The sequence below is a fragment of the Brachyhypopomus gauderio genome, chromosome 4 (genome assembly GCF_052324685.1).
Source record: "Brachyhypopomus gauderio isolate BG-103 chromosome 4, BGAUD_0.2, whole genome shotgun sequence".
Taxonomy (NCBI): Eukaryota; Metazoa; Chordata; class Actinopteri; order Gymnotiformes; family Hypopomidae; genus Brachyhypopomus; species Brachyhypopomus gauderio.
This window is the reverse complement of record NC_135214.1, coordinates 3855976-3877731: the sequence shown is the minus strand read 5'-3', so window position 1 is coordinate 3877731 and position 21756 is coordinate 3855976. Positions and strand designations below refer to the sequence as shown.

The 21756-nt window shown below is 44.9% G+C and overlaps 1 protein-coding gene across 1 annotated transcript in view; it reads left to right on the top strand.

Moving 5' to 3' along the window:
- The first annotated feature begins 9721 nt into the window (after positions 1-9721).
- The window catches only part of LOC143511898 (MORC family CW-type zinc finger protein 3-like), a 34173-nt gene continuing 22138 nt past the window's right edge, over positions 9722-21756 (top strand). The window contains exon 1 of the mRNA XM_077001622.1: positions 9722-9776. Coding sequence (XP_076857737.1) covers positions 9726-9776 — 51 coding nt within the window. The 5' untranslated portion in view covers positions 9722-9725. The remainder of the gene's footprint in view (positions 9777-21756) is intronic.

Sequence of the window (21756 nt, the reverse complement as noted above, 5' to 3'; positions counted from 1 at the left end):
ATTTTTTTACATGCAAATGTGCACTTTTTCCTTTCATTTACTCCAGTAAGGAAGGACTTTATTTCATATGTATTTGTTTTTGAAATGTGTGAAATGTTTGAAAATATATCGAACTTGTTTTCAACATTCTGTCTTGTGATTTTGTAAATGCATCACACTCTTGTGTATATACAGTAAACTTTAAGAATACTTTAAGGAGTATATTTCAAGTACATAAATAGTAAGCTGCAAGTAATATGCCAAGCAAACTTAAAGTAAACTAGTAAAATAACAGTATACTTAAATAAAAATAGACTTGAAGTATAACTAGTACAATGGTAGTATATTGATAAGTGTACTGGTGGTATACTTTAAGCATACAAGAAGGATATACCAAGTACATTGATAGCATATAGACAGTAGCGAACCGTGACCATTAAACCTGGGCCCGCTACCATCCCCCCACCCCGAAAAAATGTGTTTCCTTTCCTAATTAACTGCAATAAATAAATAAAAAACTGAGACGACAGTACAGCTTTAGAAACGCAATAAACAATAATATCTGTACTAGATAACTTCTTAAGCAAAATAAGGTTCCAACAAAATAAGGTTCACAGCTCCATGTTCATCGGAAGCGGAATATGCAAACAACGCGCTCGAGGGAATAAATCAAAACTAACGACAGCTAGCATCGCCACAGCGGGCGGAAATTATCATATAGTTAAGCCCGTCCACTAAGAGGGAAGATATGATTGGTCAATTTTACCGTCATTTGAAACTGGTATTGCGCTGAATTATAACTGCCAGGCCCTCTGTAAACGAACAGCGGGCATCACAGTCCTGATAGGGGGAGACACAGGCTCACAGGCTTCCACTTAACCCCTCACCTTCCAACACAGATTGAATAGACATGGTTGAATAATTTATTTGCTTATATTTTTGTAATTGTTTAGATGTCGATTGTCAAACTGTAAGTAGATTTTTAAAAATTGGATAAATTATATATATTTGTTTTAAGAATATCCTAGGCCCTCAGAGAGGGCCTAGAGGGCCCTGACGGTTCCCCACTGCATATAGATGAGTATACTAGTTTTATACTATAAAGCCCCCATACTCAAATAGCGGCCCGCGGGCCACATGCCGCCCGCGGGCCATCTATTTCTGACCTGCGAGCTGTTTTGAAAAGTGTTTTTTTTTTATGAATTTTTTTTTTCAATCGCACTATCAGCTCTTATTTTGAAATCGAGCACCGCAATCTCTAGACGATGCTGGGGATTGCCTCTATGGCAACAACAAACAGATAGATGCCCAAATGCGTTCGCCACCTCCCCGTCAACAATTTACGTTCGCCAATCCCAAACCCCAGCCCCCCCCCCCCCCCACCTCCGTCAACAATTCGCCACCCCCCCCCGGTCAATTTGAGTACCCCTGCTATAAAGTGTACTTTTGAAAACTTAAAATGAACTCTAAAGTATAGTATACTTTTATGAACTAGAAATGTTCCAATTTAGTCCAAAAAAGTATTAAATTTGTATACTTTCTAGTACACTTAAAGTATATGGTCTGTAGTATACTTGCTATACTTATACTTATCCTGAAGTATACTTAATAAAATGAACTTAAGGTATACTACTTTTTGCTAAGGGCAGGTGAAAAAGGAGGCACTGGCCGTCACCTGGGCATGTGAGAGGCTAAGTTCATACCTCATTGGATTACAGTTCACAATAGAAATGGACCTCACACTGTAACGGACAAAAACACTGGATGACTTACCTCCCAGGATTCAGTGATTCCATCTGCGATTGCTTAGGTTTACATACAACATTGTGCATGTACCCGGAAAAGCCCTCATCACAGCAGACACACTGTCCAGGGCTCCGATAAGGCGTCCAATGACAGCAGAAGAAACACAGCTGGAAGGGGAAGTACAGATTTTCGTTAGCACAGTGATAACTTGCCTGCATCTCAGTCCAAACTCCAGCTGATAGCTGAACATCAGTGGCAGGATGCCATCTGCAGTCAGCTGATCCTTCAGTGCAAAAGAGGCTGACCACGACAAGAGGAGCTTCCCCAGCAACTGAAGACTTATTGGATTTACCAAGGGGAGTTACACATGAATGGTGATCTTTTGATGAAAGGACAACATATTGTCATTCCAGAGACACTGCAAAATGAAATGCTTGCCCGACTACACGAGCAACATATGGGGATATCCAAATGCAAGCAGAGAGCTCCGCAGTGTCAAAATCACAAAAGTCGTGGCCCAGTGTGAGATATGTGCTAAGCACCAACAGCTACACCCAGAGCCGATGATACCATCAGAGCTGCCTAAGCGGCCTTGGCAGAAAATTGGCGCAGATATGTTTTTCTGGCAAAATGACTCTTATTTACTGGTAGTACACTATTCAAGATATATTGAAATAATGAAGACACCTATAACTACGTCAGCGGGAGTAATTAATGGCCTGAAATCTATTTTTGCTAGAAATGAGGTGCCTGAAATATTGATAACAGATAATGGACCTCAGTTTTCTTCTAGCTCTTTCTCCTCTTTTGCCACTGACTACGACACGTCACCAGCAGCCCATACTTCGTCCAGAGCAACGGGGAGGCAGAGAGGGCTGTTAAAACAGTAAAAAGCCTCTTGAAGATGAACACAGACCCTTACAAAGCCCTGTTGGCATACCGGGTCACACCGCTGTATCAAGGCCAGAAGCTGCCGACCACCATGCAGTTTCAGGAAGCCGGGAAAAGTGAGGGCCGATGCCTGCTAGCGGCTACAGGCGTCGGCCGTTCCAGTAGCCTGCTTTTCCTCACGGACTGCTTTTCCTGTGTCGTTTCCTCTGTGACACAGGTGCTCAGTTGAGCGTTCTGTCCGCCTCTGAGATGGACATGGTCAGGCCACACTGGCCCCGCTCTTGAGGCCGCCAACGGTAGCTCTATTCCCACATACGGGCAACAGTCGGTGCCACTGTGCTTCGGTGGGCAGCGGTTCACATGGCCTTTTGTGCTGGTGAAGGTTTCAAGAGCTGAGTTTGAAACACTAGAGTGCCTAGGTATTGTGCGTAAGTCTGACAGCCCCTTGCACATTGTCGAGAACCTGGGCGGTGGCTGGCGCCCTTACGGTGACTATCGCCGGCTCAACAATGCCACCACTCCTGATCGCTATCCTGTTCTTCACATGCAAGATTTTTTTAATCTGTCTGGCCGGAAAGGTAATGTTTTCAAAAGTGGACTTAGTCCGTGGCTATCACCAGGTCCCCGTGTATCCCGCAGATGTTTCAAAGATGGTGGTGATCACTCCATTCGGCCTGTTCGAGTTCCCCTGCATGCCTTTTGGCCTCAAAAATGCTGCCCAGACATTCCAGCGCCTCATGGACAGTGTCCTGCGTGATTTTCCTTTCCTTTTTGTCTACCTAGATGACATTTTGGTGGCCAACGCCTCAAGGTCAGAGCACCTGCGGCACCTCAGGCTCCTGTTTGAGCATCTCAGCCAGCACGGCCTGATCATCAACACATCGAAGTGCCAGGTTGGACTTCGCCTTTTTGATTTTTCCGACCACTGCATCACCAGGGCCGGTGTTGTTCTACTCCCTACCAAAGCGTTTCACCTGCCCTCTTACAATTAAGGCCCTACAGGAGTTCCTGGGCATGGTGAACTTCTATCACCATTTCATCCCACGAGCAGTCAGCCTCATGCACCCTCTCTACACGGCCCTCAAAGGCAAAGCCGCCAAGCACTCGGTGGATTGGACTAGTGAGCGGCTCCTGGCTTTAAACGCAGCTAAATGCATGTAGGCGGATGCCACTTTATTGGCACACCCCTCACCTGATGCACCCATCGCCATCACCACAGACGCGTCATATTACGCCGTGGGCGCGGTACATGAGCAATGGGTCGATGGGGTTTGGCAGCCCTTGGCATTCTTTAGTCACCAGCTCCGCCACGCCGAGTGCAAGTACAGCACGTTTGACCGCGAGCTACTCACCCTGTACCTGGCTGTGCGGCATTTCCGTTTTCTTCTGGAAGGCTGCCCGTTTACTGCATTCATGGACCACAAGCCATTGGCATTCGCGATGGCTAAGGTTTCTGAACCGTGGTCTGATTTGGTGGGGCCGCTGCCACCGTCCCATGGTTTTTCTCACCTCCTCACCATCGTTGACAGGACCACGAGGTGGCCGGAGGCCATACCGCTGTCCTCCACAACAGCCTCGGGAGTGGCCCGGGCATTTGTTGGCGTGTGGGTCGTACGGTTTGGCATCCCGTTGGATATGTCCTTGGACCGCGGGCCTCAGTTCACTTCTGCCCTCTGGAATGGTGTGGAGTACACCTGCACCGCACGACGACCTACCACCCCCAAGCCAACGGGCTTTGTGAGCGTTTCCATCACTCTATGAAAGCCGCGCTCCGGGCCAGCCTCCGGGACGGCGACTGGGTTGATAGGCTCCCCTGGGTCATGCTGGGCCTCAAGTCGTCCCCCAAAGAAAATCTCCAGGCTTCCTCGGCCAAACTCGTCTATGGCCAGCCCTTGCGAGTCCCCGGAGATTTTCTCCCATGTCCTACTGCCCCGTGGTCCGCCAGCCACCAGCGGCAGGCCCTTCGTGAGTTCTCGGGTGCTTTTGTCCCCATGCCCACCAATGAGCATGGCCTATAGCAGTCCTGTTTTCCACCTTCTTTGCGTGCTGCTAGGTTTGTGTTCAGGTGAGAGAGCTTGGTTACCGAACCCGTTTCAATGTAGTCTACCTTATCAGAACGTGCTTCAACCATCAACACTGCAAGTAGGATAATTTTATAGACTGTAACCTTATCAGAAAGTGCTTCTAGCATCAACACTGTAGGTAAGATAGTTTTATAGATTTTATTACCTTTTCAAAAACTGCTTTTGGGTAGTGATCGACCGATATGGGTTTTTTGATGGCCGATGTCGATATTTGGATGGTAGTAGTGGCCAATGACCGATATGTAAAGCCGATATTTTCATTTTTTATTTGAAAACTAATAAAATACTATAATAAAAATAATAAAAAACTATACACAAAACTAAAGAACTAAAGATCAGTCTGCTCGTTCTCTGGTGCTGGCTCAGTGAAATTGTCACGGTACGGCGGGCCCCCTACTGGTCGCCCCCGTATACAGCGGCAGTTGTCCTGTTGTTGTGGGCGTTGTGTTTGTCCCTCGGGTGGGCGGAGCCCGCGATCCGTCTCACCTGAGGGTCGTTTGTTTGTCTATATATGTCTTGTCTTTGTACCAGTTGACCGCTGGTCATTATATCCTTCATTTGGATCTACGTCACAGGTTTTTGGTTTGCGCACTTTCTATATTAAACCATCCTTTTTCCCTGAGACTTGGTGTGATCACTTCCATTTTATTACCCTCACCCTGCCTGTCACAGAAATGCTGCCACACAATGTTAGATTTATGTCCAGTCATCTGAAATTATTAAAACAGAAATATATAGGGTGAATAAAAAAACAAAAAAACCCCATGATTCCATACACATTACAATTGATACATGGTTATCTTAGCCATAAATAAATGATCTGATAATGAGTGGATATTATGCCCCTCCAATATTTAAGACAATCAAGCTGGTAAGTAGCTAGGTAGGGGTAAAGAGAGATAATATGCAGAAACAAAAAGCCCATGATGTTCACATAAACTTGAAGTTCAACATGTTAACGCAAAATTTTGTTAATGTAAATCAATGTTAGCTTTAGCAGAAAGCCAGTTGTAGCTGAGATGTTGTTGTGCCGTGCCTGTTGTCCCATCCCAGTGATACCGGAAGTACAGGACAGCGGCTGCTGCTGTGGCACAACGGCACATAAGAAGCATTATCTCCTTATTTGTGCTGCTGTTTCACTGAACGACGGCAAATAAAAAGGGAGCGTTCACATCTACAAAAAAGGTGGAAGGTGGAAGGAGTATTTTGAGGAACTTATGAATCAAGAGAATGAAAGGGAAAGAAGGTTAGAAGAGGTAGAGGTTGTGAATCAGGAAGTGCCTCAGGTAAGCAAGGAGGAAGTAAAGGCTGCAATTCGGAGAATGAAGTGTGGTAAGGCAGTTGGACCGGATGATATTCCAGTGAAGGCATGGAAATGTTTGGGAGAGACAGCAGTGGAGTTTTTGACTGGGTTATTTAACAGAATCTTGGAAGGTCAGAAGATGCCTGAGGAGTGGAGACGAAGCATAATGGTGCCGATTTTCAAGAATAAGGGTAGTAATTACAGGGGAATAAAGTTGATCAGTCACAGCCTGAAAATCTGGGAAAGAGTAGTGGAAGCTAGGCTTAGAGGAGAGGTAGAGATCTGTGAGCAGCAGTATGGTTTCATGCCAGCTAAGTGCACCACAGATGCTATGTTTGTTTTGAGAGTGTTAATGGAGAAGTATAGGGAAGGACAGAAGGAGTTACATTGTGTGTTTGTTGACTTAGAGAAAACTTATGATAGAGTACCGAGACAGGAGCTGTGGTATTGTAGGAGGAAGTCAGGAGTAGCAGAAAAGTACAGTGGGGAAAATACGTATTTAGTCAGTCACCAATTGTGCAAGTTCTCCCACTTAGAAAGATGAGAGAGGCCGGTAATTGACCTCATAGGTAGACCTCAACTATGAGAGACAAAATGTGAAAAAAAAATTGAGAAAATCATTTTGTCTGACTTTTAAAGAATTTATTTGCAAATAATGGTGGAAAATAAGTATTTGGTCAATAACAAAAGTTCATCTCAATACTTTGTTGTATATCCTCTGTTGGCAATGACAGAGGTCAAATGTTTTCTGTAAGTCTTCACAAGGTTGGCACACACTGTTGCTGGTATGTTGGCCCATTCCTCCATGCAGATCTCCTCTAGAGCAGTGATGTTTTGGGGCTGTCGGCGGGCAACACGGACTTTTAACTCCCTCCAAAGGTTTTCGATGGGGTTGAGATCGGGAGACTGGCTAGGCCACTCCAGGACTTTGAAATGTTTCTTACGAAGCCACTCCTTTGTTGCCCTGGCAGTGTGCTTGGGATCATTGTCATGCTGAAAGACCCAGCCACGTTTCATCTTCATTGCCCTTGCTGATGGAAGGAGGTTTGCACCCAAAATCTCACAATACATGGCCCCATTCATTCTTTCATGTACACAGACCAGTCGTCCTGGTCCTTTTGCAGAGAAACAGCCCCAAAGCATGATGTTGCCACCCCCATGCTTCACAGTTGGTATGGTGTTCTTTGGATGCAACTCAGCATTCACTGTCCTCCAAACACGACGAGTTGTGTTTTTACCAAATAGTTCTACTTTGGTTTCATGTGACCATATGACATTCTCCCAATACTCTTCTGGAACATCCTCTAGCAAACTTCAAACGTGCCTGGATATGGACTGGCTTAAGCAGGGGGACACGTCTGGCACTGCAAGATCTGAGTCCCTGGCGTCGTAGTGTGTTGCTGATGGTAGCCTTTGTAACGTTGGTCCCAGCTTTCTGCAGGTCATTCACTAGATCCCCCCTTGTGCTTCTGGGATTTTTCTTCACCGTTCTTGTGATCATTTTGACTCCACGGGCTGAGATCTTGCGTGGAGCCCCAGATCGAGGGAGATTAGTAGTGGTCTTGTAGGTCTTCCATTTTCTGATTATTGCTCCCAAAGTAGATTTCTTCACACCAAGCTGCTTGCCTATTGCAGATTCAGTCTTCCCAGCCTAGTGCAGGTCTACAATTCGGTTTCTGGTGTCCTCCGACAGCTCTTTTGTCTTCACCATAGTGGAGTTTGGAGTGTGACTGTTTGAGGTTGTGGGCAGGTGTCTTTTATACTGTTAACGACTTCAAACAGGTGCCATTAATACAGGTCATGAGTGGGGGAAAGAGGAGCCTCTTAAAAAAGAAGTTACAGGTCTGTGACAGCCAGAAATCTTGCTTGTTTGTAGTTAACCAAATACTTATTTTCCACCATTATTTGCAAATAAATTCTTTAAAAGTCAGACAAAATGATTTTCTCAATTTTTTTTCACATTTTGTCTCTCATAGTTGAGGTCCACCTATGATGTCAATTACAGTCCTCTCTCATCTTTTTAAGTGGGAGAACTTGCACAATTGGTGACTGACTAAATACTTGTTTTCCCCACTGTATGTGAGGGTGGTGCAGGATATGTATGAGAACAGTGTGACAGCAGTGAGATGTGCGGTAGGAATGACAGACGGGTTTAAAGTGGGGGTAGGACTACATCAGGGATCAGCCCTGAGTCCCTTCCTGTTCGCAATTGTGATGGACAGACTGACGGATGAGGATAGGCAGGAGTCCCCTTGGACTATGATGTTTGCTGATGACATTGTGATCTGTAGTGAGAGTAGGGAGCAGGTGGAGGTGAGCTTGGAAAGATGGAGATATGCTTTGGAGAGCGGGGGAATGAAAGTGAGCAGGAGTAAAACAGAGTACATGTGTGTGAATGAGAGGGCAGACAGTGGACAGGTCCAGTTACAAGGAGTTGATCTGGCGAAGGTTGACAAGTTTACCTACTTAGGGTCGAGGGTACAGAGTAATGGAGGAAGTGAAAGAGAGGTAAAAAAGAGAGTGCAGGCAGGGTGGGGTGGATGGCATAAATTGTCTGGGTTATCTGTGATAGAAGGGTGTCGGTTAGAATGAAAGGAAAGATCTACAGAACAGTAGTAAGACCTGCTGTGTTGTATGGACTGGAGACAGTGGCACTGACAAAGAGACAGGTGAGGGAGATGGAGGTGTCTGAGGTGAAGATGTTGAAATTCTCATTTGGAGTGACGAGGAAGGATAGGATCAGAAATGAGTTTATTAGAGGATCAGCACATGTAGCATGTTTTGGAGATAAAGTTAGTGAAGCGAGATTTAGATGGTTTGGACATGTACAGAGGTGGGAGGAGAGGTCTTGAGGATGGAACTTCCAGGCAAGAGGAGGAGAGGTAGACCTAAAAAGAGGTTTATAGATGCAGTGGTAAAGGATATGAGAGTGGCTGGTGTGTCAGTGGAGGACACTCAGGACAGGGCCAGATAGAGGAATTTGATCCGCTGTGGCGACCCCTAAACGGGAATTGCTGAAAGAAGAAGAAGAAGAAGAAGGCACAGTATCATAACTAATGTGTATTTTTAGATCTTGGAATGCAGCGGATGTCGGAAATTGGGGAAACCACTGACTGTTGCGCAACCACTTGAATGCATTAAAGTAAGTGCATTGAATACATTATGCTGATAAGCTGAAATAACGTTTTTTCGTTTTTAAAACGATCCTACCTACAGTATTAATTCTGGAACAATGGATAAACGATCATACAATAAATCTACTAGACTGGCCAGCACGCTTCCCAGACCTAAATCCTGAGGAAAACCTCTGGAGAATCTTGGTACACAGGATTAACACTGAAGGGAAGCAGTACACCACTGTTGAAGAGTTCAAAACAGCAATTTTGGAGGCTTGGAAAAACATTGAAAACAATATTTTGCAAAACCTGATTAACAGTATGTCAAACAGAATGTTCCAGGTTATTAATAGGAGTGAAAAGGTGACAGATTACTAGCATATTATAATCATTGCTGAAATAAGTATAACAATGTGAAAATGAAAAAAAATTAAGCAGTGGTCTTAAATTAAATAGACAGCAGAAATCAATAAAGGTTCCTCCCAAAAACCCAAAAAATTCGATCGTTATAGCACGAATTGACAGATAATATCCATAAATTGCTTCTACGGGCGTGAACACACTGACGTGAAAGTCGAGTGCTGGGCAGCACAGATGTTCAGATCTATGGCGTTCAAGATGGCAGCACATACCGATAAAGGAATACCTCTAAGTGCGGTAAGATATTAACGTAGCTTATAACTTATGAACTGACCTAGGGATACATGTGGGCATTTACACTGACCTCGCGTTGTTGATGGGATGTTTTAGTTGATGGGTTTTCCAAATGGATTACTTACATACGCTGTCACGAATGTAGGCGCTTTATCCGTAGTTATTACTGAGGTGCATTAGTTACTTGGCTAGGTAATTAGGACAAATGCCAGATAGGATAACTCTGGAAGACTTTGTTTTTATATATAATAAATATAATATGAATCTCTTGTTGACTTGATGCGAAACGACTATCAGTTTCGTTTAATCGTTAACGCTGCTGTCCTGTCACTTTCGTCAGCATAGCTAATTAACGTCTTATACATTTTTTTTGCTTGTTATTCTGTTGACTTACTGGGTGCCAAACTCGGTGTCGTTTAAAAATTGCTGTCGTGTGGTCGCTTGGTTAATTTGACTTATGCCGGTGTCAAACATCCAGCCTAACTTTTAGCCATCTATCTATCTAGCTACCGATTATTTCGACGTGTATCTATGTTGATGTATATTCATTAGAAAGTGTCTTTAAAGATAGCTAAATGAACATTTGGAGTGTCTGTCTTGTTTGCCTTTCAAATTCGTGTCATCAGTATGTAAGTGCCTAACACAAGGAGTAAGCCATCCAAATGTGTAAAGTAGGGTTGGCTGTAGTGATGGACAAATGACACCGAAGCTTCGGAGCGCGTGTAACTTTTTCTGAAGCGGAGTGATTCGAAACACCTGTGTGCCGTGACCGATGACATTCGAAGCTTCGAAGGTCATCTCTGTTTCGCTTTGCTCTTCATTTGAAAATGTTGCGTAGCTTTTCGTTGGCTCATTGTCTTTTAGTGTGTGGCATTGGCTCACGGCGTTTCAATGCGTTCTTATGGAGTGATTTTTGTTTCAATAGTTCCACAAAAGCAAAAGTATATCCAAGAGCAGAAAGTATATGTTATGAATGCAAAACAGAAAAAATATATCAAAAGTATATTTTTTAAATATAATTGGTTATTTGAAACTTATTTTCGTTTGCATTTTGACAAGTTTTTGGTTCCATTGTTTTTGTTTTTTTGGATTTTCCCAGTAAGGTCTTTTGCTTCTGGAATCTCTCTTTGCTTCTGCTTCGTTTTTTGCTTATGACTTTTGGAACACATTTCACGTGTGGGAGGGTCTTAGATGAAGGCGTTCCTCTGCAATCTCCATTGGTCACTGATTCCGGACTGACACAGAGCTCTGAGACCGCCTCTGGGACCAAGCCACGCCCACCCCACCAGCTTCCCAGCGTTTTCAAACATGGCGGAACGCGGGGGTTCTGATTCACAGTAGCATGTAAACTGAGTTTTACCATAAAAGTTTATACAAAGGTTATAATTAATTGCTAAATGGTCTGTAGATATTGCAAATGTACATAATAACTACATTAAGCATGCTCACCAGCGCAAGCTTTTTAAAATTTTAGTGAACTGGATGGAGAGAACATTGATGTGTGGAAGAAATATGAATCTTTGCAATATCTGGTATGGGGACAGGTGTAGGATATATAGTAAATTTACAAATATAGTAAAATCCATAATAGTAAAAAATACCAAAATTAAAGCAATACTGAAAAGTGGCCACCCTATATACAACCAGCTTTATTCACTCACAGTTTTTCAGTGTCCTGCAGATGCCAAACACAAACACACATCAGATGCATCTTGTGCTGTCCATATTTTATTAAGAAGTGAACAATAATAATTGAACCATTGAACATAGAGATACTAAACATAATACATGTCAGACATTCAGACACTGTCAGATTCAGAGATTAAAAAAAAAGATTTTAACTTGGAGAGGTGGGAGTAAGAGGAGTAGTCCATTGAAACGCAGAGTGTGGATTAGTTTACTTCACTTTAGACCCGCGGGGACGCTAGTGAACGATCCAGGAGGAGCGAGTAACTAGTCGCTACTATTGTGAATGTAGCAAAACGGTGACAGAAGCTACAGCAGCGATTAAATTAAAAATAATTTAAAGGCTAGCTTTAAACACGCTCTTCCCTGTCGTCTTCTCTCATGATAATATCGCGCTGAAAAATATTGACCTGTCTTGTCAATGTATGGGGCCAGATCCGTAAATGCGAGAAGCCGCTTTCACCATTCCAGATGGCTCAGTCAAAACCATTACATCTTAATGAACCAATAAATAACAATAGCGGCGAAAATGAGTGTAAAAATACCAGGGTTCACCATTTAGAACTACAAAAAAAATCTTGTTTCTTATTTTACCGTTAACTATCTACCTATTTTTCATAAGAGTTTGTTTTACCGCAAAATATGAAAACTTCAAAACGGCGAATTTCGCCGCAAGGTGACAGATTTTCATGCCTGCATCCAGTTCACTAAAATTTTTTAAATGCTCGCGCTGGTGAAGTGTGCTAAATATTAACCGCCATGCTTAATGTAGTTATTATACAGTGTACATTTGCAATATCTACAGACCATTTAGCAATTAACTAAAACCTTTGTATAAACTTTAATGGTAAAACTCAGTTTACATGCTACTGTGAATCAGAACCCCCGCGTTCCGCCATGTTTGAAAACGCTGGGAAGCTGGTGGGGTGGGCGTGGCTTGGTCCCAGAGGCGGTCTCAGAGCTCTGTGTCAGTCCGGAATCAGTGACCAATGGAGATTGCAGAGGAACGCCTTCATCTAAGACCCTCCCACACGTGAAATGTGTTCCAAATAGGGATGCAAATGATTAATCGACTTTCGATTAATTGTCGATTAAGACGTTACTCGATCAAAATGTATTAATCACGATTAATCGTTAGAGAGCGCTCCTGTAGTAACTTGAACAGAGTGTAAGAACGAGAGGTGAACACGTGTCGCGAAAGACCAGAGTGGAAAACAAAATGAAGCGGGCGAAAAGACGTGCGGTGTGGGACCATTTTGAAGCGGGTTCGGGAAACGAGGCAGAAACTGCGTAATCCAGAAAATCCCGAGGAGGGAAACTTTATTTTCCACGCAACTCAAACAATAGCACTGTTCTCTTCCCCTCCCCTGGCTCGCGCAGGCGCCGCTCTCCCAGTGTCATTTAAAGGGCCAAGTGCCTGTCTGTTAGGGAACTCGCTGCGAGGAGTAGTAGTCGCTACAATTTCAACATTGTTAATTTAGACTAAGAAGTCAAATGTTCTCTGTGTAATGCGGTATTGAAGTACAACAGTTCCACTAGCTCACTCAATTATCATTTGAACACCATGCATGCAGCTGTCCTGCATATCACCAGTGCACCTGGTTAACCTAAAATCACAGCTACACTGGGAAGGCGAGCGTTTTCGAAGCTCGCTATGAAAAATGAAGAGTGAGGTAAAACAAAGCTAGCTACCACTACTGCTGTAGCCCTTACAACAGATTGTTGGACGACTCTATGTTGGAAAAAAGAAAATTAAAGGCTAATAACTTGATGTGTCAATTTAGTGTTTTTCAGGAAGACTGTGGGAAAGCAGGAGTAAGGAGGCCTCAGTGGCCTTGAGGAGAACAGAAGGGGCCTATTCAGTGCAGGATGTGTAGCAAGCAGTTTTTAGATAACCAGGCACACAGGCTGGGAGAAGAGGAGCAGGTGATTTTCCATGGAGAGCAGCCAGGATTGGGGAGTTATCGAAACTTAACAATTCGAAACTTATGGACAGAGAGTATGAAAGAAAGGACATCGCCCAGCACGACAGGCTTTTCGCTTGGACACTGCTGAGATCCACTTGGGTTAGGTAGATTCCTAGGCAAACTAGCACCAGTGCACTGAAGAGTTTGTACCACGAATACTTCTATTATATTGCATTCATTAATATTCTATATAAATCATTTTAAAAGAACTTTTGTTGTCAAGACTTTGCTTGGACCACTCAGTCAAAAACCAGTCGGTTCATCGGGGCGGTGTTGGGGCCCGTCTGGGTCGGAGAAGAAAATTCCCAACAAATTGGTAGCAGAGGATGGTTTTTGGCTGGAGTCGAATTCTGCAATTAGGACAAGAGAGGAGGTCAATCCGTCCGTGAGGTGACTGAACTAAACCGCGCGGTCTGAAAAAAGGTAAGGAGCCATTCTCTCCTATTGGCTGATGTTACTACGTCATAGGCTAAATTAAAGTTCAGTCACTAAATGGTCGAGGCGAAATACTCTCTGTAAATTTAGTATTGAAATTGTATACGTGTTACAAACTCGATATATAGACAGGAGGATTGCCCTACGACTCATAAAGTCGGGAGGAGGACGCCCTGTAAACTGCAGTAAACGGTTGAAGAGTAGGCAGCCCACGTTCTAAAAAGAACCTTGGTTCTAAAAGAGAACGGTGGAGGACGCGCTCAGAGAAAGTAGGCAGCCCACGTTCTAAAAAGAACCTTGGTTCTAAAAGAGAACGGTGGAGGACGTGCCCAGAGAAAGAGCAGGTAGCCCACGTTCTTAAAAGGAACTTTGGTTCTAAAAAAAGAACGGTGGAGGACGCGCTCAGGTGACGAGTAGGTAGCCCACGTTAAAAAAAAAGGGGAACTATTGTTCTAAAAAAAAAAAAAAAAAGAGAACGGTGGAGGACGCGCTCGGTCACGGTTAAATGAAGCCGGTTTTGGGGGGCCCCCGTGTGTTTTGTTGAAATTGCGTGCGTGATTGGTGAAATTACAGCTGTATCTGTGTATGCGTGTTTGCAAAATTGCAGTGTTGGGTTGGTTTTCATGTACCGTGTGGTTTTATGTTGAATAAAGACCTGTATAAATTGTTTGAGCATACGTGCTATAATAAAACTTGAGAGCCTTTCATTGGGGGACTTACAAACCCACGCCCATAAATCCATGAGCCTCTTATGAGAGGACATTTGAACCCCTGAGTAAATTGCATGAGCCCCCAAGAAAGACGTTCATCATTGTGTACACAAGCACAAGAGAAACATTTCATAAGAGGTTAAAGTGTAAAACAAAAATTATCATATATCTTCATGCATGAAATTATAATTTGGTTTATGACGCTCCGTAAACGTACGATTTAAGTGCTGGAAGTGAAACTCGCGCGAGCTGTGTTGAGCTGGAGTTGTTTGGAGTGTGGAGATATTAACTTGTGTCTGTCTGCCCTTGGGGTGCGCGCTGGCGAGTTAAAGCGCTTGCGAACACGACGATAAAGTGATAAAGTTTACTGAATTAATTTGGGGGTATTAAAGTGCTAGTGAGTACAACGAAAAAGTTTTAAAATTTACTGAATCGAAGCAAAAGTAATTTGGAAGTAGTTTAAAAATCAGAGTTATATCATGGATAACATTAAGGGTTTGGAGGATTATTTGGTTGATACTATGGAGAAACGTGCTGTGCCGAGAATGAGGTCTGACACAGTGATGTATGTGAAAAAATGTTTTGAAAAGATGCGATCCGAAGGGTTGTGGCCAGACCCGGACGACCGTGGTGTGTATCAGGTTGATTGGGAGCACATCGAGAAGCATTGGGTCACACAGGTTAATAAAGAGAAAAAAAGATTAGAGGCTAGCGGAGCCCTAACTAAGCAAAAGCGCAAAAACCAGCTGGAAGAAGCTGAAACTTATTTGTCGTATGTGAGAACATTTCGAAAAATTTGTCAAAATATTAATGATAAAGAACGAGTTGAAACCAAAAAGACAGAACCCCCTGTGCCCCCTCCCTATGCAGAAAAAGCGTGTGAACCCGGTGCTCCTCAACGTCCGCGTGCAGCGCTGATGGCGCCAGTGTCCGTGAGTGAAATGAGTGACGTTGGTGTGGACGGGGCTTCTGCACGTCCAAAATCAGTGAGAGAGCGTGAATGTGAAGAGGGGAGACAAGTGGTAATGGAAGTTATTAGTGACATGGCTATGGATAAAATGGAGAGTAGACTAAAGAGGCTTGAAGACTGTGTGCGCGAGACAGCTAGAGAAGGGCGGAAACACCGATAAGTTGATGAAAGATGCATTACTAAAATTGTTAAGGGAAAGGGACAATTCAAAGCCTAAAAAGCAATTAGTGTCAAAGGAAGACACTCCAGTACAGGCAGTGGCCGTAGAGCCGCCCGCGCAACCAGTGATGCAACCCATACAACCCATGATGCAACCTTATGTTATGCCACAACAGGTCAACAGCTGGGCGGTGCCACAACAGCCCGGTTACTACGCCCAGGCAGGCCCATACCGAGGCAGAGGCAGAGCCAAAGGTAGGTTCAGGGGAGGCAGAGTAGGGAACTTCCAAACCACACAAAGCAACGGCTGTTTTAGTTGTGGCCAGATGGACCACTGGGCAAGAGATTGTCCGATGACGCAGCAGCAGCAGCCAATGCAGTACCAGCAGCCAATGCAGTATCAGCAGCAACAACCAGTACAGTATCAACAGCCAATACAGTACCAGCAACCCCAAAACGTAAATTACCAGCAGAAACCCGCACTCACACAAGGACAACAGGTTGTGCCTCCTGGCATGCAATACATGCCAGCGCCACCTGGTGGCCAATGAAGCTGCCCGATGTCCAGTTCCCCCACATGCAGTGAACCAGTTGTATGTCTATTGGTGGAGGGGGAGCCAGTGGAGTTCTTAGTCGACACGGGAGCCACCACGTCAGTCTTAACAGACAGGAAGTGGAAAGGCTACTTGTCGAAGATGTCACTATCCACTACTGGATTTCTGGGAAAAACTACACTGCAGCCACTGACTGTGCCCTTGAAGGTGTCAGTGGGCTCAGGCCCACAGGTCGAGCACACATTTTTGTTTTCAGAACAGTGCCCAATTAATTTGTTAGGTAGAGATTTGTTGTGTCAATTTTCAGCTATTATTGAATGCACACCGAGTGAAGGTAAATTAGCTGTCTCTGTCACCAACCACGATGAGCGCCTCAGAATACTTAATCAACAAGCAGCGGACGGCCCAGCTCACATTTACTGGGCCACATTACAACATCCTGAGGAACAAGCAACTGCTAAAAATTTGCTTTACACGTTTAATTTATGGAAACCATGGTTCCTGTCACTTCAGAGTATGACCCCACCAATAGACAGCACACACTGCACTTTTAATTACATCAGAGGGGAGGATGGGGTTTACGGACAGCTGTGGAATAACATTGAAGGTCAATTACAAAATATAAATTGTGAATCAATGATTTTTGGACCTGAAGGTGTGGCTGCACTAGTTGTGTTAACAGGAGAACAGATGACGTACTGGAGAAACCCGGACCAGCAGGATTCACTACCACATGTCTCGCTGTTGGTCTCGGCTGGACACGAACCTCGTGAGCTGGGCCCCATGCTGGCCACTGCCATGAAGGAACAGTTTCGCCCAACCTGTCTGCCAGGGGTAGAGGGTACGTCGGATGGTAAGTACTGGAGAGTCGCATGTGACACCAGTGACTTGGCGTACTTCTGTAACCAGCCCCTGACAGCCACACACGGCAGAGCACTGTTGGATCACCCCCAGGCCAAAGAACAACTAGAGACGGTCCCAGCCAACTTGTGGACCACGACAAAGGTAGATGTAGGATGTGCATCACACCACATGGCTCCTATTAGGTTAAAGCCAGGAGAAGCAGTCGTTCATCAGCCACAGTACCGAATCAAGCCAGAAGCCATGGCAGGTATTACAGACACCATTGCAGATTTAATCAAAGTTGGAGTTCTGAAACCCACGACGTCACCGTGGAACACGCCCATACTACCTGTTAAAAAACCTGGAAAAGATGAGTATCGTATGGTGCATGATTTGAGGCGCATTAATGATGTCACTGTAACTGAGAACATACCAGTACCTGACCCCTATCGATCTTTGCAGAACCTAACGACTGAACACTGCAGCTTTTCATGCATAGATTTAGCTAATGCTTTCTTTTCTATACCAATTGATGAGAATGTGAAAGACATTTTTGCGTTTACCTTTAAAGGTCAACAGTACACATACAACAGGCTACCTCAAGGCTACAAAGACTCACCAGGCATCTTCAATCAATGTCTGTTGAAAGATCTGTCTAGATTAACTGACAATGATTTGATTGACTCTAACACCGTACTAATACAGTTCGTGGACGATTTGTTAATAGCTAGTACTTCACCCGATAAGTGCCTTAGAGACACCATAACCATTCTAACCTTGTTAGCTGAATTAGGTTACAAAGTGAACAAGTCAAAACTCCAGGTGGCCAGGCCGATGGTCACCTTTCTGGGGAGAAACATCTCACACAAAGGTCACACCCTGACTCCAAATCAGAGACAGTCAATACTGTCATTTCCAAAGCCCACTACAGTGTCCCAAATGATGTCATTTTTAGGCCTGACAGGCTACTGCCGCAACTACATACCTAACTACAGTGATTTAGCTCACAGCCTCAGAAAACTCGCAGTGTCAAAAGGTCTGAGTAACGGGAAGGTGGAGCTTGACTGGACGGTTGAGGCAGAGAGGGATTTTATAACTCTGAAACAAGCACTTGCTAGCGCTACTGAATTAGCAGCACCAGACTACACACAACCTTTTCATTTAAACGTTTCTGTAAGAGACAACCATGTTCATGCTTGTCTCTTTCAGAAGGGGGAGAGTGAAGGAAGGAACATTTTATTTTTTCACAGTTCCAAATTAGATCAACCAGTGATAGGAACAGGACCATGCACAACATACATGGCAGGACTCACCACAGCGATAGAGAAGACAGCACACTTGGTAATGTGTCACCCACTAATAGTCAGCACCAATCACGGAGTAATGGCGTTCATAAACTCACAAGCCTTTTCTTTGTCAAGAGCACGACAGAACAAGATAAAAGCCATACTCACACAGCCACACATCACGTACAACACTGCGTCAAAACTTGTGAATCTGACTGATAACATTGAAGTAGCCGAAGATGCGACACCACATGACTGCGCTGACGCCACAGAAAGATACATTCAGCTCAGACCAGAACTGCACAAGGTCAGAATTACTAAACCAGGAGCATGGGAACTCTGTTCAGATGGGAGTTGTTGGAGACAAGGTAACGAACTGAAGGCCTCTTACGCTGTGGTACAAGCGTGTGGGGAAGAGTGGGAGGAAGTGGAATCAGGAGTGGTTCCACAACCAGCTTCAGCTCAGCTGGCAGAAATGGTCGCACTCACTAGAGCACTGGAACACGCGTCAGGTCAGATTGTGAACATTTACACAGATTCAGCATACGTGCACGGGGTCATCCACCATGAACTAGTCAGGTGGATGGATAATGGGTATACTAACGCCACGGGACAGCCAATCAAACATTTGAGAGCAGTACATGAGTTGAGTAAAGCTATCATGTTACCCAAAGAAGTGGCTGTGATAAAGGTAAGAGGACATCGGGGTAATGACAGTTTTGTTTCTAGAGGTAATGAAGCTGCTGACAGAGCAGCCAAAGCTGCTGGAGGGTACAACCCACAGAGCTTGTTGTTGCTGGAAACTCATAACATGCCTGAGTTGACGGAGAGCCACCTGGCACAGATCCAAGAACAAGCCACGGTCTATGAGAAGCAATTGTGGATAGACCGGGGAGCCACTGTCACTAAAGGACTCTGGAGGAGTCCAGAAGGGAGGGTAGTTTTGCCCTTAGAGAAGATGAAATTGATACTATGCGAAGCACATGGGCCTACTCACTCCGGAGTGTCGGCCATGGTGACCAAATTAGAATGTTTATGGTGGCATCCATACCTCAGAGACCACGTGAAGCAATACGTGAGCGAATGCGATATCTGTCAGTCATACAATGTGAAGAAACCATACCGGGTGAGAATTGGAGGATACCCAGTGCCCGCGGGGCCATTTGAGGAGATTGTGATCGATTACACAGACATGGGGCCAGACAACAGGGTAAGGGGGTACAGGTACCTGTTGGTCATGGTAGACAGATTCACCAAGTGGGTAGAAGCTATACCCACCAAAAAGGAAGATTCAAAATCAGTCATAAAATGGTTGCAAAATGAGTTGATTCCCAGGTACGGCCTACCAAAAGTGATTAGGAGTGACAATGGGTCCCACTTTGATAACAAACACTTGGCAGAAGTAGAACAAAAGCTGGGCCTAACCCACAAGTTTGGCACTGTCTACCACCCACAGTCACAGGGGTTGGTGGAAAGAGCCAACCAGACCATTAAGACTAAACTGGCCAAGGTGTGCGCAGCAGGAGACATGGACTGGGTTCAGGCGCTGCCACTAGTGTTGATGTCCATGAGAGCGACCCCCACGGGAGAATACAATCTCTCACCACACCAGCTCATGACAGGACGACCCATGCCAGGGTGCCCTCGACCAAGGATTGAGGGACCAGCTTTGGAAATCCAGGAACAGGAGATGTCAGAGTACATGAGAGAATTAACCAAGTTGCTTTGTGAAATCAATAAGTCTGTTCAACAGGAAAAAGGAGAAGAAGACCTGGAATCACCCAAGGTGAAGGTGAAGCCAGGGGATTGGGTAAGGATCAAGGTGCACAAGAGGAAGTGGAACGAGCCACGGTGGACAGGCCCGTGGGAGGTCGAAGGTGCCAACGAGCACTCAGTGAAAGTGAGGAAAGACAAAGGTAAGACTTGGTACCACATTTCACACTGTGTTGCAGCAAAAGAACCAACAAGAACCACAGGAGAGATCAAGACACACCTGGAGGAGACAGGAGAAGCCCCAGGGAAGGAGTTAGTGGTGAGTACCGACCCCAGTGTAGCTTTTTACAGAGAATACATCACAGCCGAGGACTGGTGGGAGGAAGGTGAAGGAGACCTGTTGGAGACTGACTGTGAGGCTATAGCACACTGTGTGAGCGCGGACCTGAACCTGGGAGCTGGAGTGGCTCTGCAGATCAGACAAGCGTTTGGCACTACAGGTATAGCCAAGGTGCCCATAGGCAAGTGTGCCACACAAACCACACAGACACACATTATATTTCATTTAGTGACCAAAAGATACTACAGGGAGAAGCCAGAATTAGGAGATCTGATTTCAAGCATACAACACCTGGCCACATTGTTAATATCATTGAACATTAACACTCTAGCCATACCGAAGCTGGGTTGTGAACTAGACGGATTAGACTGGAGGACTGTGAAACCAATCATTAAAACTTTACTTAAACCAACCGGTACCAAGGTGGTGGTGCACCATCTTCCATCCTAGGATGGAACTGTGGGAAATAAGAGACATGTTGTCGGGACGTGTCGGACGTCCAGATGAGGCTCAGTACCAACAATATGTTAGAGTAGGGAGATTAACTTTGAGAACATGGACTTGGCTATGGGGGGGAACATTTCTAGCCGCGGTGATAATAGGAGCGGTGGTGATATTTAGTGTAGGAAATCAGAAACAACCCAATAACGTGAACGTAACTTTGTGTCGGTGGGACGACAATCACACTGTCTGCAAAGAGGTGAGGCCCGATGAGATCCACAGCCCTAACCCGCTAGTAAACGCGACCAAACCAGAGAAAATAGACTTTAAAGTAAGAAAACCAAGAGAAGCTGGAACCAGGCCAGTAGGACAGTCCAAGGACCGGTGTGTACGGACATACGGAGGTGTGGAGTTGAGTTATAGAGATGGTACAGCCTCGAGCTGGACTTTTGACTTATGTGAGGTAGTGGACTGCGGGGGAGCCAATGCCTCATACAGAGGATGTGATTTGTACATATGTTGGACCAATCAAGTTAATGCGGGCTGTCATGGAAGGGGGAGTTTCTATAGTGCAGACTGGTGTCCTGGTTGGGGGTCAGTGATAAAGTACTCGGGGAGATGGAAACCGACATTAGGAGATAAGAAAGGTAACCCGTCCACGACCTCTTTGAGCAAATGGTGGGTCGATGTGTCGTTTCAGCGAGACTATCACGTGTCCCAAAATCCAGTAACTTTTTCTGTCAAATGGAATGGGCAGATATGGGGTAATAACAGACCGTTGTACTTCACCCTGGGGGTGGAACAATCAGGACGTGACATATGGGGAATAATTAAACTCAGCTATTTAGCCAAACCCAAGCCACTCAGCCCAGCAAAACC